Source organism: Oncorhynchus clarkii, chromosome 3 (assembly GCF_045791955.1).
Source record: "Oncorhynchus clarkii lewisi isolate Uvic-CL-2024 chromosome 3, UVic_Ocla_1.0, whole genome shotgun sequence".
NCBI classification, from domain to species: domain Eukaryota; kingdom Metazoa; phylum Chordata; class Actinopteri; order Salmoniformes; family Salmonidae; genus Oncorhynchus; species Oncorhynchus clarkii.
In genome coordinates this window covers 29,785,395-29,802,685 of record NC_092149.1, presented here as the reverse complement: position 1 = coordinate 29,802,685, position 17,291 = coordinate 29,785,395, and the positions used below count along the sequence as shown (strand labels likewise).

At 42.6% G+C, this 17,291-nt stretch overlaps 1 protein-coding gene across 1 annotated transcript in view; it reads left to right on the top strand.

Annotated features, from left to right (window-relative positions):
* The first annotated feature begins 3,389 nt into the window (after positions 1 to 3,389).
* Positions 3,390 to 17,291, top strand: part of LOC139392759 (raftlin-like) — a 60,564-nt gene continuing 46,662 nt past the window's right edge. The window contains exons 1-2 of the mRNA XM_071141008.1: positions 3,390 to 3,892; positions 13,067 to 13,237. Coding sequence (XP_070997109.1) covers positions 13,093 to 13,237 — 145 coding nt within the window. The 5' untranslated portion in view covers positions 3,390 to 3,892; positions 13,067 to 13,092. The remainder of the gene's footprint in view (positions 3,893 to 13,066; positions 13,238 to 17,291) is intronic.

The following is a 17,291-nucleotide window of genomic DNA, read 5'->3' as shown; positions in this document are numbered from 1 at the left end:
TGACCCACTGGGAATGTGATGAAAGAAATTAAGCTGAAATAAATAATTCTCTACTATTATTCTGACATTTCACATTCTTAAAATAAAGTGGTGATCCTAACTGACCTAAGACGGGGAATTTTAACTAGGATTAAATGTCAGGAATTGTGAAAAACTGAGTTTAAATGTATTTGGCTAAGGTGTATGTAAACTTCTGACTTCAACTGTATGTAATGTATTTCTAGAAATGTTCCTTGGGATGGAAGTATGCTCATGGATATGCTTTTCATGCGGTTTTCAAATATCAGGCCGTGATCAAAAGTAACACAAGTCATTTTTAACAACAACTGAGAGAGTTCTGACATGTTCATAAGCTTGTTATGACCAAGAGCATCATGAGGCTATCATCTGCACAGCAAGGAAAATACATATGTTTTTTGATAACATTTCCAATGAGTAATGCAAAATACATTTTAGAGCAGAATATTGAATGCCAAACTCAACTTTATTTGCACTCCGATTTGTCATCTAGACAAATGAATGCTTCTCAGCCAATTTGTCAGCTCAAATGTGATGACTCACTTGCGATAAACGTGAGAGTCCCTGTGATTTCTGCCTTCAATGTAAGCTCCCCTTTTCTACTGACTTCTCCGGGGCAATGACATTGCCTCTGGTCCTTTATTTCAGCAATTAGGCCTGAGACGCACAAATACGGATGGAATCGTACATCATTGTCCATCAAAAGTACAACTCAAGACAACTATTTTCAGATGATTTGCCGCCATCAAAAGGTGGACCATCTCATTCGTTAACTGATGACTCCCATTGGAAAAGCATTGGGTCCATCTGAAATACTCAGACACAAAATACTCAGACAACAGTGTGTAGCTAATTCTGGTGGCAATATCTGAACTGTCCAGCAATGTTTTTGCTGCTCCAGGAGAGAATAGTTTCCTCAATGATGCAAGACCCCACACCTGCCCGCCCGTCCAGCATCACTACTCTGGACGGTTCTGACTTAGAATATGTGGACAACTACAAATACCTAGGTGTCTGGTTAGACTGTAAACTCTCCTTCCAGACTCACATTAAACATCTCCAATCCAAAATGAAATTTAGAATCGGCTTCCTATTTCACAACAAAGCTTCCTTCACTCATGCTGCCAAACATACCCTCGTAAAACTGACCATCCTACCGATCCTCGACTTCGGCGATGTCATTTACAAAATAGCCTCCAACACTCTTCTCAACAAATTGGATGCAGTCTATCACAGTGCCATCCGTTTTGTCACCAAAGCCCCATATACTACCCACCACTGCAACCTGTATGCTCTCGTTGGCTGGCCCTCGCTTCATACTCGTCGCCAAACCCACTGGTTCCAGGTCATCTATAAGTCTTTGCTAGGTAAAGCCCCGCCTTATCTCAGCTCACTGGTCACCATAGCAGCATCCCCGCACGCGCTCCAGCAGGTATATCTCACTGGTCACCCCCAAAGCCAATTCTTCCTTTGGCTGCCTCTCCTTCCAGTTCTCTGCTGCCAATGACTGGAACGAACTGCAAAAATCTCTGAAGCTGGAGATTCATATCTCCCTCACTAGCTTTAAGCACCAGCTGTCAGAGCAGCTCACAGATCACTGCACCTGTACATAGCTCATCTGTAAATAGCCCATCCAATCTACCTCATCCCCATACTGTATTTATTTATTTATCTTGCTCCTTTGCACCCCAGTATCTCAACTTGCACATGTAACGGATGTGAAATGGCTAGCTAGTTAGCGGTGTTTGCGCTAAATAGCGTTTTAATTGGTGACGTCACTTGCTCTGAGACCTTGAAGTAGTGGTTCCCCTTGCTCTGCAAGGGCCGTAGCTTTTGTGGAGCGATGGGTAACGATGCTTCGTGGGTGACTGTTGTTGATGTGTGCAGAGGGTCCCTGGTTCGAGCCCGGGTATGGGCGAGGGGACGGACTAAAGTTATACTGTTACACACATTCATCCTCTGCACATCTTACCATTCCAGTGTTTAATTGCTTTATTATTATTACTTTGCCACCGTGGCCTATTTATTGCCTTACCTCTCTTATCCTACCTCATTTGCACTCACTGTATATAGATTTTCCTACTGTATTATTGATTGTATGTTTGTTTATTCAATGTGTTGTTGTATGTGTCAAACTGCTTTGCTTTATCTTGGCCAGGTCGCAGTTGCAAATGAGAACTTGTTCTCAACTAGCCTTCCTGGTTAAATAAAGGTTAAATAAAAAATAAATGTCCACAGCAGACCCAATGCTAACCTCCCATAATTGATCTGTCCCATCCACCTGCACAGTGGGAAAGTACATAATTAAGTAAATATGCTTTAAAGTACTACTTAAGTCGTTTTGGGGGTATCTGTACCTTACTACTTATATTTTGGACAACTTTTATTTTTACTTCACTACAATCCTAAGGAATATGATGTACTTTTTACTCCATACATTTTCCCTGGCACCTAAAAGTAATATTTTGAATGCTTAGCAGGACAGGAAAATTGTCAAATTCACACAGTTATTAAGAGAACACACCTGGTCATCTCTACTGCCTATGATCTGGCGGACTCACTGAACACAAATGCTTTGTTTGCAAAGAAAGTGTTTTTGTTGAGTATCTGGCTATCCGTAAATTTAAAAAACACATTGTACCATCTGGTTTGCTTAATACAAGGAATTTGAAATGATTTATACTTTTACTTTTGATACCTAAGTATATTTTAGCAATTACATTTACTTTTGATACTTAAGAATATTTAGAACCAAATACTTTTAGACTTTTACTCAAGTAATATTTTACTGGGTGACTCCCTTTTTTCTATTACATTTTCTTTACTTTTACTCAAGTTTGACAATCGGGTAGGTTTTCCACCACTGCATGAATAATGACGTCCATGTTACGTTGCAATCACCTTCCCGTGTTGTTTTGCGTTCAATGTTCGGTACTGTGAACATCATGGGTTTCTGTGTCAGTCACCTATCTCCAGAGCGGTGGTCCCTCTCACAGACTCGACAGGGCCGTATTAAATATGTATAGTCACCATAGAAGTGCTGACACAACTTACCCACCAAAACATCCTCACACCTTGTACCCTACCCATAGTCAACCCCACCAAATTCTCAAGGAATATACTAGTACGTATAATATATTATATCTCTCTTTGAAATTACAATTGTTATTATCCATCCTGTCTTTTCTTCCACTTTTACTCCTTGTACACCCATTCTTGCTTCCTCACCTCTCTTAATTTCGCTCTCTCCCTGGCATTTCCCACCTCTCCCTCCTTCCCTCTCACCCTCCCTCTTTCCCCCAGCCTCATCCTCAGATGGATTCTTCAGTCAGTCGACTGGAACTGGTGCGGCTCCCGGAGAAGCCTTGAGTGAGTGAAAGAGAGTGAGAGGGAAAGATAGAGGGGCGGAGGGGCTGCGCCGAACAGAGGTTGGGTCAGAGCGCTCCGTCGCTTCAGACAATCACAAGAGAGAGAAGGAGGTTGATATGTGACAGGATGTGGTTTCCCTGAGCTTGCAGAACATAGCCGAGGCATACTTTGAGCATGACTTAAACGCACGAGCTCAAAGTGTTTGCTGCGCACGGTTAGCTAGTGAGCCTCTAGCGAGGATAGAACAAGCTGGCGGAGCTACTGATCCCATCCAGATTTGAGTCTTCTCGCTGTCTTTTTTTCCTCATTTGACCGAAAGCCTCCGTTCGAGCTGTATCGGCAGGACCTGAGTGAAGAATCGCAGAGGATCTGAGCGTGGACTGTTGCGCTGTGCTGTTCTGCTGTCAGTAGAATGTGTGTGATTGTTGGAGGAGCCGTTCCAGTGGCTTTCTCTTGATCTCAACAGTGAACTTTCCAAATCCTGTAGTCAACAGCTTCTGATCAGGTAAATCCCTCGTATCTCTACTTTAACTTGCATGTGTTTACCACTAGTCTACATCCTTATTTCTCAAGGCTTGAGAAAATAAATATGTAGCCTATAGGAAAAGACACTGATAAAGACAGACTGTACAACTCCTTGGACAGAAGTCACAGACAACTTAGTGTTCTAGTTGTTTATAGCGTAGCAACCGTTCAGAGGCAGATTAATGAGGACGCATGTATTAGTCAAGGGATGCCGCAAGCCACAAGTTTGGCTTGTGTGCAATGCCTTACAAGAAACGCCTGATCACCAATCCACACTCCTCCCATACACACATGTGTACACACACATAAACACCCTCATGCTCAGAGCAGTAATCATGCAGATCAATGAGCTGGTTGGTTTGAAGTCACATGTGTGGCACCAGAGGGGTGAGAATGCCAAAAATGTCTACCTGGCTCCAATCACTGAACCCTGATGGTATTTCAAGATGTGCTTCACAAACAGGATTTAACCATAGCCTCTACTGCAGAGAGAGAGAGAGAGAGTGTCTGTGTGTTTTTGCCAGTGTGAGAGAAAGTAAGAGGGAGGGACAAAGTAGAGAGTTGAAGGATGTGAGAAGGGATAAGAGGTTGGGAGAAAGGAGAAGAGGGCAAGAGAGAGGAATGCACACCGACAGGAAGAGAGAGAAGGAATGAGAGAGAGAGTTCTGTGAGTGCTGTTTAAGTGAACTGTTAATCATTTCCAGCTGGTGGGTTGTGAGTGCTGGGCTGTTAACCCTTTATTGTTGCTGGGTCACGAGCTAGCACACACACACACAGATGGAAATGCTTTTCACCAGGAACCCACAAATTACTGCATCACAGACTAGCCACAACCCAAATATAACTGGCCAACTATAACTAGGAACTCACCATTGTGCGATTCATAAAGTTGTTCATGTTTACAGATTTTCTGAAAATTGACGTCAGTCGTCCAGCTGCGTTGACGTTCAAATTTCCATTTGAATCCAGTTCCCATATGTTTGCTACCGGACCAGGGTGTAGAGATTTCTCTGGTACTGAGTTGAATTTGAATTGAATTGGCGAGTCTTGCTTGATTCACACTTTAATTGATGTTCTACTCTCCACAGCATGTACAGTGCAAACATTCACAGAGGGAAAAGGAAAACATTGACCACTAGTCTACAAGTTTCCTGCATTTTACAGTAAAGTACTTGAACCTAGTTCTATCTTCCAATGAAACATAGTTTAAACAAGAACCAAAACAGAGAATTACTGAAATAATATTTCCATATTGAAAGATTCTACACACACAATCCCACACAGGCCTTTGGATAAACAGCTTGGCTGATGGGTAATTCTTTGCACTTCTCCTGACAGCGATGACAGTCTAAGTGGATTATACTCTTGCATAAGCATCACATCTATGTCATTTGAAATGCTTGGGTACATGATCTGTGGCAAAGATTGTTCCTTTTTCTTTCTTTAGGGATGGGCTTTTGAAGAGACCAATTTATTCAAGCCTTTGGCATAGCCTTAAATGACTAAGAATGCATATTAAGAGAAGTCCCTTTGCTGGAAGGATAAACATGGTGGTATCTAATATTCACTTGTTTTGTAGAGGCTAAGCAAGGAAGAAAACTCCCCCTTTGATACTGTATTTGTCAAAGGGAAATTGACTGGCTGGTCAAGAATTGCATCGGTATTGATCAAGTAATGTTCAAGGACTTGTCGATACTGTATCTGAAAAGCAAAACTTGGCTTCAGTTGGCCGTAATAAAAAATGGCCTGCCTCCAGCAAGTTTGCATGAAAACCAATGAGACGTTCCTTGAAATCTTTATCCCTATGTTTTGGGAAACATATTATGACAAAGTAATTCATGTTTCTATTATCAACTGGCTTTTTCTCTTTCGTGTGATTATTTTCCTTCTTGCTGTGTGCCATTCACTTTGGCCATGATCTGACTCATCCATTTGCTATGTTTATCCATGATAGATTTAGAAATGTGTTGAGTTCAGAGTATTGTATAAAGCCCAGTGTGAATAGATCAGATTATACATACTTTTATCAAGATAATGACTGTCAAACAAAGCAAATGCAAAATACAGAACTGAAAGTCAGAGACTGGGAGGAAATTAGAGAGAAGACCTTTACAGGCAGTGAGAGAAAGAGAAGGGAGAAGGCAGAGACGAGATCTTAGCCCTTGGAGAGAGGAAAATAGAGATATCGGTGTCTATTATTCTCCTGAGAGGGGAAGTAGTTCTAAAGGGGCTGGTTCCCATGGCAATAGCTCCCTACAGTACATGTGTGTCTGAGTGCAGCATATGTAGCCGGCTGTGCCCAGGCCTTGAGACGATAGAGGGATGGCTTAGAGAGAACCAACCACCGGGCCAGCCAGGACACTCAGCCTTGAAGCACTGGAGAGGCTCAAGCAGACACTTGTTTACTACGCTCTGTTTTTACCAGCACTTATCTCCCCTCATCTTTCAGCAAGGCTCTTTCTTTATGTGTGTCATTATGTCTTGTCCTTGGAGATTTCAATTGAATATAATAAACTGTCTTGCTGTGGGTTTTCAAAAAACCTATTCCAGTTTTCAGAGAAGGCCCAGTGTTTGGGAATGCGTTATGGTCATTGTTTTCATCTTAACTACAGGGCTTTCAAGCTATGTAATATTAACACTGGTCTAATTGTTTTTGTTGTTGTAGTATGGTCACCAACACCACCTAAATCCCAGCCCAACTCTGTTTTTCCTCTGTTGGGCCCCTTGCTCCTATCCTCCTTGTCACTGTCCTGCCCAGGTGAGGAGCCAAGGAAGGAAGGGAGGGAGGAAGTCTAAACAGGGAATGGCCCTTCTCTGGGCCCCTGAGAGCACTCTCCCTCCCGAGTGGACAACACAACAGCTGCCAGGAAACTGCGCCTTGTGCACAACTGCTTTATTTGTCACATTGAAGAACCGGGGTAATCGGATTTAATGTGATCGACACAGGCAGAAGTCAGGGGCAGAGACTGGGGCAATGTATGTGTTTTAAAGAGCGACTGCCCCTGAAAAGCAACTTGAAAACAGCCAATGTGGCATCGATGGGAGTCAAACATTTATTTGATTGTGAAAATTGACTACAAAGTGTAAATAGGATAATTTTGGTTGTAAAGTCAGTCTCGTCCAAAACAGAGATTTGTGAGATGATAGGGAAAAAATTGGTACGTCACGGAATGAAGGGTACTGTCAATTTACTTTGGGTTGGATTTATTTCAATCCTGCTCACAGCTGGCAGCACCCAAGTAATCGTCATTTCGGGGCACAGCTGCATGTGATCTGATCGTAATGCCCATGGTCAATTTGGTTTGACGTTCGATATCCCTATGGGGCTAGTTAGGGACCAATAGTAAATTACCCAATTTACTGTACAAGGGACAATATTTTTAAATGTCAATAGCACCAGATTTTAAAATTACTTAAAACCTTAAACCAACTATACATTTTAGAAATACAAAAATTGAACGCATTTAATGAGAACTAAAATATGTGCAACATTAAAATATTGGCCATTTGCATTGCGTAAGTTATTGACAGTCCCTAACTAGCCCCAGAGCTAGGCTGTCCAATGTCAACTTTGCCACAGTTGCACACCAGACAGCTGAAGCTAATTGGCAAAAGAAGTTAGATAGCACTAGCTAGCCTAGGCGACTTCAAGACACAATGATTAGACACCTGATTAGACTAGTTCAAGTTATTTAGAATGATGAGTGACTGTAACTGTGTAGTGTTTTGGCAGAGTGAATGTGCATAAGCTTGCCACATGCGAACAAACACAGAAGAGACACCTTGAGGTTTGTGCAGTAAGCTATAAGCCCAATACATTGTCACTGCATATTGGCTATGCTTGAATTCCCCTGCCAAGGTTGTTCTTCTCAGACCATTTTGGAATGATATTTAAAATGAGGTATATGATCACACTGGTAGTAGATCATTTGTTGTGTTACTTGTGAGGCACAGCAAAGTGAGCATGATCATTTGTTTATTTTTTAAATATATTTGTTATATTACTGGACTCGTGGTCAGTCTGAGAAGGAAGGAGCAGCGGTGAGGCTGCCTCTCACCCGACTCATCGACCTCTGCCCTCCATTCCTCCACTGAGAAAAGGAGACAGTCTTCCAGCTGATGGCGAAAAACTCAAGTCACACTGCATTGTTTTTGCCTCACGCTCCAATTCATGTTATTCCTATGACCAGAGAAAGTGAAATATTCCTCTGGCTTAAAAACTACAAGCCGCTAATAATAACAACACAAGCTGATTGGAACCCTTTTCCAACATTATACTCATTCATTGCAGCTGCAGTTGGTTGTAGCATGAGTGGAAGTAGGGAGAATGCGCATTTGACAAAAGTGTTGAACAAAGTTCTGACATTGCTGAATAAACATGAACTTACTTATAAAACAGCAGCTCTTGGCTGTATTTGTTGGTTTTGAACTCTCAGAGTACCAACTTTGCTGCTTGTTCGAGGCTTCTTTTTACAGTCTATGGTTCGAGGAAACTGTGCAGACACGGTTATCTGAGCTATCTGATTGGGCAGCGATAGACCTATAGGTGCACTTGATTTCTACCTTCAGACTTCCCGGCACTAGGGCTGCTGAATCATTGTGCGCCTACCAGCAACGGCGCAAAACACATGTAGAAAATAGGAACACAAGGCTTTAGAGTTGGGTTTTTTACAGAAATCCTTTCTTGTCCATAGAGCTATTTTCACAACAAGTTGAGCTTTGTTCTCAAGATTTGTATCTTTATATGACACTTCCAAGAAGACAAATTATTGTATTATTAGATAGCATTATGGAAAGACAATGAATCATCACTCTTGTTATTTTGTTGCCCATATTTGGCAATATCCAACCAAATACTTTTACAGAATCATCGTACATTATTAGCTCATGTAAGATGTTTACTCCCATGCAGATAGAACATAAATCATGTGCTAAGTAACTGTGGAGAAGTTGGTGGTTTTGAAGGATGTTTAACTATTGAATTTTATATTTATTAAGGATCCACATTAGCTGCTGTCTTGGCACCAGCTGCTCTTCCTGGGGTCCAGCACCATTAAGACAGTTAAAAAATTAAATTTCATAACACTTTACCCAATATATTTAGTGTGTTCCCCTCAGGCTAGTACTCCACTATCACATATTTACAATACAACATCCATGTGTATGTGAAAAGTATCTTGTGAGGCTGGAGTTGGGTAGAAGGTACAAAATTGGTCAGTTTAGAAACCAAACAGGTTCATGGCTAACAAACGTGACCTTCTACACTGAACAAAAATATAAATGCAACATGTAAAGTGTTGGTCCCATGTTTCATGAGCTGAAATATCCTACAAATGTTCCATACGCAAAAATGATTATTTCCCTGTTAGTGAGTGTTTATCCTTTGCTAAGATAATCCATCCACCTGACAGGTGTGGCATATCAAGAAGCTGATCAAACAGCATGATCATTACACAGGTGCACCTTTTGCTGGGGACAATAAAAGGCCACTCTAAAATGTCCAGTTTTGTCACACAACACAATGCCACAGATGTCTCAAGTTTTGAGGGAGTGTGCAATTGGCTTGCTGACTGCAGGAATGTCCACCAGAGCTGTTGCCAGATAATTGAATGTTCATTTCTCTTCCATAAGCCGCCTCAATGTCATTTTATAGAATTTGGCAGTACGTCCAACCGGCCTCACAACTGCAGACCACGTGTAACCACGCCAGCCCAGGCTTTTATTTGTCACATGCGCCGAAAGTGTAGATCAGGGGTGGGAAACTCCAGTCCTCGGGGGCCTGATTTGTGTCACACTTTTTCTCCATCCCAAGCAAACACACCTGATTAATCAAATTGCATTCAAAACTGAAGATCATGATTAGGTGATTACTGGAGTCAGTTGTGTTAGGTGGGCCTGGGGCAAAACTGTGACACAAATCAGGCCCTCGAGGACTGGACCCTGGTGTAGACCTTACTGTGCAATGTTTACTTACAAGACCTTAACCAACAATGCATGGTCTGAGACCAGCCACCTGGACAGCTGATGAAACTGTTGTTTTGCATAACCAAATAATTTCTGCTCAAACTGTCAGAAACCATCTCAGGGAAGCTCAACTGCGTGCACGTCTTCCTCACCAGGGTCTTGACCTGAATACAGTGGGCAACTCCTCACCATCGATAGCCACTGGCATGCTGGAGAAGTGTGCTCTTTGCGGATGAATCCCGGTTTCAACTGTACCGGGCAGTTGGCAGACAGTAGCGTGTATGTCGTGGTGTGAGCCAGCGATGTTTGCTGATGTCAACATTGTGATCAGAGTCTTCAATGATGGAGGTGGGGTTATGGTATGGGCAGGCATAACTTACGGACAATGAACCCAACCCAATTGCATTTTATCGATGGCAATTTGAATGCACAGAGGTACTGTGACAAGATCCCGAGGCCCATTGTCGTGCCATATATCTGCCTCCATCACCCCAGTTCTTTCATGGCCTGCATACTCACCAGACATGTCACCCATTGAGCATGTTTGGGATGCTCTGGATCCACGTTTACCACAGCGTGTTCCAGTTCCAGACCACAATCAACAGCCTGATCAACTCTATGCCAAGGAGAAGAGCTGTATGAAATAATAATGTAATGACTGGTTTTCTGATTTTCTGATCCACGCCAATCTTTTTTATTTAGGTATCTGTGACCAACAGATGCATATGTATTCCCAGTCATGTGAAATCCATAGCTTAGGGCCTAATTCATTTATTTCAGTTGACTGATTTCCTTACATGAACTGTAAAATCGTTGAAATTGTTGCAGGTTACGTTTATATTTTGTTCAGTATATATCTGTCCTATAGAAGTACAACCGATCGTTACAAATTCAGCAAAGAATCAATGCCTTTCTGTTTTTCTGACAATATCGAGCCTTTGTTTAGACTGTTGGTGTAACCCAAACTCCCTCGCTGTCAGTCTAAAAAGCAGAACCAAAGCGGCCCGTGGAGGCAGAGCTCAGACAGCGTGCTCAGAACATGCACCTCGACTCTGAGGAGAAGTTTGAGAGGGAAAACAGTCACTCTGAAAATCATAAACATCTCACACTTCCGCTGTCAACTCTAAAAATACTCGGCCTCCCCCCCCCCCCCCCCCCCCGTCGGTCTCCAGGAGCTATACAAATAAGAGCCCCTCCGTTTTTCTAAAATGTTCAGCCCATTGTTTTTCTCTCTTTTTGTTCAGACTTCTGCCTCTCCTGTACACGACATCGCGGAGCCTCTCTCCGGAGTTCACTGGAACTTAAACAGAGCAGAGCACATCTGTGGTGAAAGAGAGAATATTAAAAACTGTGGATATTTTACTGTAGTATTTGCCGATTTTCTTTGATGACAGAAAAATGTTGATGTCATTGAGCTGAGTTGCTTTAGAGTTCAGTCCTGGGGGGCTGTTTAGGAGAAATTTAACACTTTTTGGGAAATGGAAGATCTGTTTTTTTTGTTTATTTTGGCTTTGAAATGTGTGCTCTTGATTTGAGAACTGAGGCATGGGCCCCAGTTTAAAGACACAGTGGAGAAATTACACAATTCCCAGAGATGACTCACCGAGCTCTATTTTCAACATTTAAAACCAATTTTAAAACCTCTTTGAAACATATTTACAAAAGTACAAAACATCAGATCCTGCAAGCCTTCCTTGTATTCACTGGCGTACTACACACCCTGCAAGGCAGGTCATAAGCCATTAATTTTTTTTTTAGAATGACAGGAAATAAGCTGTAAAACTGATAAATTCTCTGACTCATGGCAAAATGTGTAGAATAGCAGGACATTTGCTTAGAAAATGCTAAATTCTCTCAGCCTCATTGGAAAATCTGTAGAAAAGTATGAGATGGTCTATAAAACTGCAGTATGCCGCTGCTTGTATTGACTTGAAAGCCATTGCTTGTATTGTTATAAATTATACATTTTATGCACACTCATGAAATTGATCAAAAAGAGACATTAAGATTATAGATGATATGCACATTTCGTTCCATAATACAAACATGGATATCTATGTAGGTGTTGTCATGAGAGCCACTGTCTTCCGCAACACTTTTGAATCTCTGCCATCTCCCCCTTCTTGTCACTTCTATTCAACAGGGTCTAATTACAGTGGCCTCTCTCTCCAGACTCTACTTGCCATGCATTACCTAACTCGTCTCTCTAACGAACAATCTCCAACCAGCCACCCATTTCCTCTTTTTCCCTTGATTGATTCTCACCTTTTCATTCTTCCTGCTCACCTCATTAACAGAGCACCGGTTCACCCCCCATCTCCCCCATCCTCCTATCTCCGCCACGGCCTCTTGGATTAGTACGCTGGCGGAGCCCGGAACGGGGTATAATTAGAGGGGAAAATAATAAAGTGCGTTCCTCATCAGCTGGGGGGCCGGTGCCCCCTGGACCACCATCCCACCCTCGCGGGTTTAATCAGCAGAGTACAATGGGATATTACCTGTGCCAGCCTGAGCCAATGGAGATGCAGCACCGCTGTCACAAGCCATTTTGGTGACGCCCGGTGCACAGGCTCTTTAGAGGCCCTTTTCCATAGTCTTTCATGGTTGTCTCTGTTAATTTGTCCCCCAGGGAAAGAGGGCTCCGGAGCCCATGAAAAATCAAGCTCATTTATGCCCTTATTTATTTATTTATTTATTTGGAGCCACTTATACAGCATGTTTTTCTTTATTGGTTTTCCCTCTGAGACTCCCTTGGGGCCCCGTACAGGAGGGGAGGGGAGGGGTGTGTGTGTGTGTGTGTGTGTGTGTTTCTGATATCAAGAGATTAATCCATTTCTCCCTAAATTGGACCTGTTTTATGCTTTGGGGACTGGTGTCCGGTTTCACACACACACGGGTGTCAGGTAGCCTTGCAGTTAGAGCATTGGGCTAGTAACCAAAAGGTTGCTAGTTTAAATCTGAGCCAACAAGTTGATGGCAGTCCCTGGCCATGACCCCACTACTCGAGGGTGTCTCAGGGGGAATTAGGATATGCAAAAAAACACATTTCCAATTCACACGTGTATTAATTAACACTTGTACATGTGTGAAATAGGACAAATATAAGAACCCTCATTATTATTTTTATTGTTATTATTATACACACACACACATTCTTACAGAACCTCATTCGGCCCCATCTATTCCCTAGGTAGGGTCCACACACACTCTGGGGAGATGGGCTGTGGACTGAGGAAGCTGAAGCCATCAGAGGAGAGCAGTCCAGGGAAGATCTACTCCACCCTGAAGAGACCACAGGTGGAGACCAAGGTGGGCGTGGCCTACACATACCAATACGTCGACTTCCTCGTCGGAAAATACGGTAAGACATGCAACATTTCAGAGAGAATTCAGTGGTTATTTCTAAGCCGTTTGAATGTATTAGTCGCTGTTACAGTAAGAATACAAAATTATAATGTTCTCCAACTCTCTTTTTACACACCGAAGATATCCTTAACCATCATATTATTAGGGGTGGCAGGTAACCTAGTGGTTAGAGCGTTGGGCCAGTAACCGAAAGGTTGCTAGATCGAATCCTCGAGCTGACAAGGTAAAAATCTGTCGTTTTGCCCCTGAACAAGGCAGTTAACCCACTATTCCTAGGCCGTCATTATAAATAATAGTTTGTTCTTTACTGACTTGCCTACTTAAATAAAGGTTAAATAAAAAAGATATATTGTTCAAGTTCAGTACCAGACATAAAACTGACAAACACAACAGGTACTCCAACCACAGAACACGTTCTCCACCTCTCACATCGTTAGATGGAAATACATTCCTCCACCATAATAGACTCCATCTCCCACCTCCTCACACACCCCCAGCCCACAGAGGCCTTTCTTGTTGCAATTTGAGGTGTTTATGAGATGCAAGGTGGGTGTTGCTTCCTGAGACCTGCTCTGCTCATGGCTCAGGGGCGGGGCCCATGGAAGCTGGGGATAAATATAGCCATCACTTTATTTCCCGTCAAGAGAAGTTACAGTTCAAACAGTGTGAATGATGGTGGGCTGGTGGGAGATGCAGTCCTCTGAAGCCGGGAGAAGCTGGGAGATGTAGTGTGCTGTGCGTCGGCTGTGACAGTTTATTAGACTCCATTAGCGAGTCACTTTGACGGGGAGAGAATGGGTACTAAGATACACCATCTGGGTGTCTGGGGCTGTATGTGTGCGTCTCTCTAGCTTTCTGTCTCTCCCGCGCTCTCGCTCTCTCCCACTGTTGTCTGTCTGTCTCGCTCGCTCTTTCTCAGTTCTCTGCCTCGCTCTTTTGTTTTTAAAAGCTGTGCCTGTTTATGTCTCCTAGGACTATATTGAGTCTGTGTAGTGTTTGGGACCGTCTGAAAATCCTTACATTATCGAAACAGTTTTCCAGGGTAACTGTTGGGGGATAACTTACTGTATGTAATTCTATTGTACCAGGCATTTGACTAGGCTACAGGTAGTTCCACAGTTCCTGCCACTGTTTGTGCTGTTTTCTAGAAAATACACAACATTTAATATGACCACAGAAGTGCACTTTACATTCTCATGGCTGTATATACTAACTAGTCTGTTTATTCCAATTTGTAATGTAAATGTGGCCTCTTTGTATCCAGGTTCATACTTTCTTGTTCTAAAAAGTGTTTTGGTTTCAGCGACAGGCTCTAACAAAACACTTTCAACTAATCAAATTGTTCAGATAACTATGAGAATTGAGGACAAAATTAGGACATTAGGAAGATTACAAATGTTTGTGTTTATTTGTTTCCAATCATGTCCATAGCTCAATGTATCTCTAAAACAGGCACCATATAGCACTGCTAGTCACTTTTAGGGGGTTTTCACATATGACATTTGGTACCCTGGTTCGGTGTCCTGGAGCATTTTGTGAGAATTCTACAGAATACGTTTTGCTTTCACAAGACCTGAAAATAACAGTTTCAAGGTGCGATTAGCAAGATGCACATTTTACATGACGTTAGCGAGCTAGCTTGTTTACAACGGGCAAAAAAGTTCCACACAACTCACGCTGCCGTGTCACAATATCTGGTACTCTGGTTCTGGGTCTTGGTCCCGCTACTCACACAGGTCCAGGATCTTTTGGGTTTCACACGTGCTTCATAGCGCGGATCAGGGTACCACCTGATCCAGAATCAGGATAATAAGGGGATATGTGAAAGCGCCCCGTAGATAAATGACCAAATGATAGGGGGCCATGTTGAACCACATAAAGACCGGACCAAGATATGAAGAGCAATGTGTCATGAGCTTTTAATGAACTGCCACTGTAAATGCCAGGCAGCCTTAGCTAGCAAGCTATAACCCCAGGTTTTATGTCAGTTTATTGCACACATACACGAACATGGCCATGCTGCTACCTTTCACTTACCTCAGAAAATGGCTTTGAAACAGAGGCAAGAATGATTTGATATTAACACCATGACCCAATAGGGAAAGGATAAAGTGAGTGCTGCGCTAACCGGTGTGGAAAGAAGACCGCTCACCCTACACACAGAGAAATGCTCTTGGAGTGCCTGGCACGTATTTTATTTCCTAAACTATGATTTCAAATATTGAAAATGTCAAGAGGATGAAAAATTGAAAACACACTTATGTTAGTCTCCAGTAAACAGCATATAGCTACAGAGATTTTGTCCTTGAAATCAAATCCAGCTGACAGACGCACGCACACACCATTTGATTTCATCTTGGCTCCAGACACATTATTTATATGCAAAACCCCCAGAGCCTGAAGTCCTCTTGTTAATATAAGCTTTTCTCACCGCTCCGCGTGACTGACGTGTAGAAACAGCGGCGTTCCGCCTGCGCTCTGATCGGAAGCAGGAATATGGAGCACAGAAATGAGAGGTCAGTGGAATTTTTGAGCACCGTAGTGTGTTCTGAGTGTAGATTAACCCCTGGATGCGGGGAGCCAGAATGTATCCCAGTTCACCACTCCGAGAGGGAGAATTGAACCGCGGTTGGTTCTCGGGGAACGACATTGCAGTGAATTCACGGTCATCAGGTTTTCCATTAGATTTCCATTATATTCCCACTGCATGGGTGAGGTGTTTGCATGGCTCGATTCCATTCAACATATTGTTTATAATGTAGAAACAGAAAAGACATGCTTAGGGTAGAAGTTGACACCAACCACAGATCTAGGATCCGATGACTTTATACCCCCTAACCGTAACATTAGAGGTATGACAAATGAATGAGCCTGTAGGTCTAATGATTATGGGTCCTTTCTATTCAAAGACATGCACATGTAGAATGCACATCTGCCTGAAAGTGTGAATGTAGATGATAGCGATGGTCGGATTAGCATACTCAATCAATGAACCACGGATGGCTTTGTGTAGCAGACAGCTCCTACTAAGTTCAATCTCGGTAACCAAATACACTGAGTGTATGAAACATGAAGAACACCTTCCTAATATTAAGTTGCAGCCCGCTTGTGTCCTCAGAATTGGGGCATGGACTCTACAAGGTGTCAAAAGTTTTCCACAGGGATGCTGGCCCATGTTGATGCATATGCTTCCCACAGTTGTGTCAAGTTGGCTGGGTGTCCTTTGGGTGGTGGATCAATCTTGATACACACAGGAAACTGTTGAGCATGAAAAACCCAGCAGCGTTGCAGTTCTTGACGCAAACCGGTGCGCCTGCCACCTACTACCATAGCCCGTTCGTAGGCACTTAAATATTTTGTCTTGAATGGCACACACACACAATCCTTGTCTCAGTTGTCTCAAGGCTTTACAATCCCTATTTAACCTGTCACCTCCCCTTAATCTACTCTGATTGATGTGGATTTAACAAATTACAAATTACAAGGGATCATAGCATTCACCTGGTCAGTCTGTCATGGAAAGGGCAGGTGTTCATAATGTTTTGTACACTCAGTGAATGTCATACACTGTAAGTTTAACTATCCTGTAAATACTTCACATGTAAATACCTTTTGAGGTTTCTCGGTACAGGTGTTCATACAGCAACAGATGTAGTGCTGAATGTTCCTTACTATTGCTTTGGACCACTCAAGCAGTCAAACCAGCCAATTGTTTTTCAAATAAAATGTGTTGGAGCAGCATTAAAAGTCTGACATTGTAAAACTCAGCAGGTTCCTAATCATTAGGCTTCAAACAAGAGCAACTGCTGACAACGTTTTCATCAACAGGAAACGCAGATTTCTGTACATTTCCTTCCTCTCCCCCTTTCACTCACTCTCTCTCTCTCTCTCTACGTCCTATATCTGAGCCTATGTCTGAGGCAATATGTTTGAGATTAGCCTTGATTCTACAGGAGGAAATTCTTCTTATTCTGCAAATACTGTTTCCTGTGTCTAAGGGTCTGTCTTCTGTGGTGAACGGAACCTCATTTGCTATGTGAAACATGTGT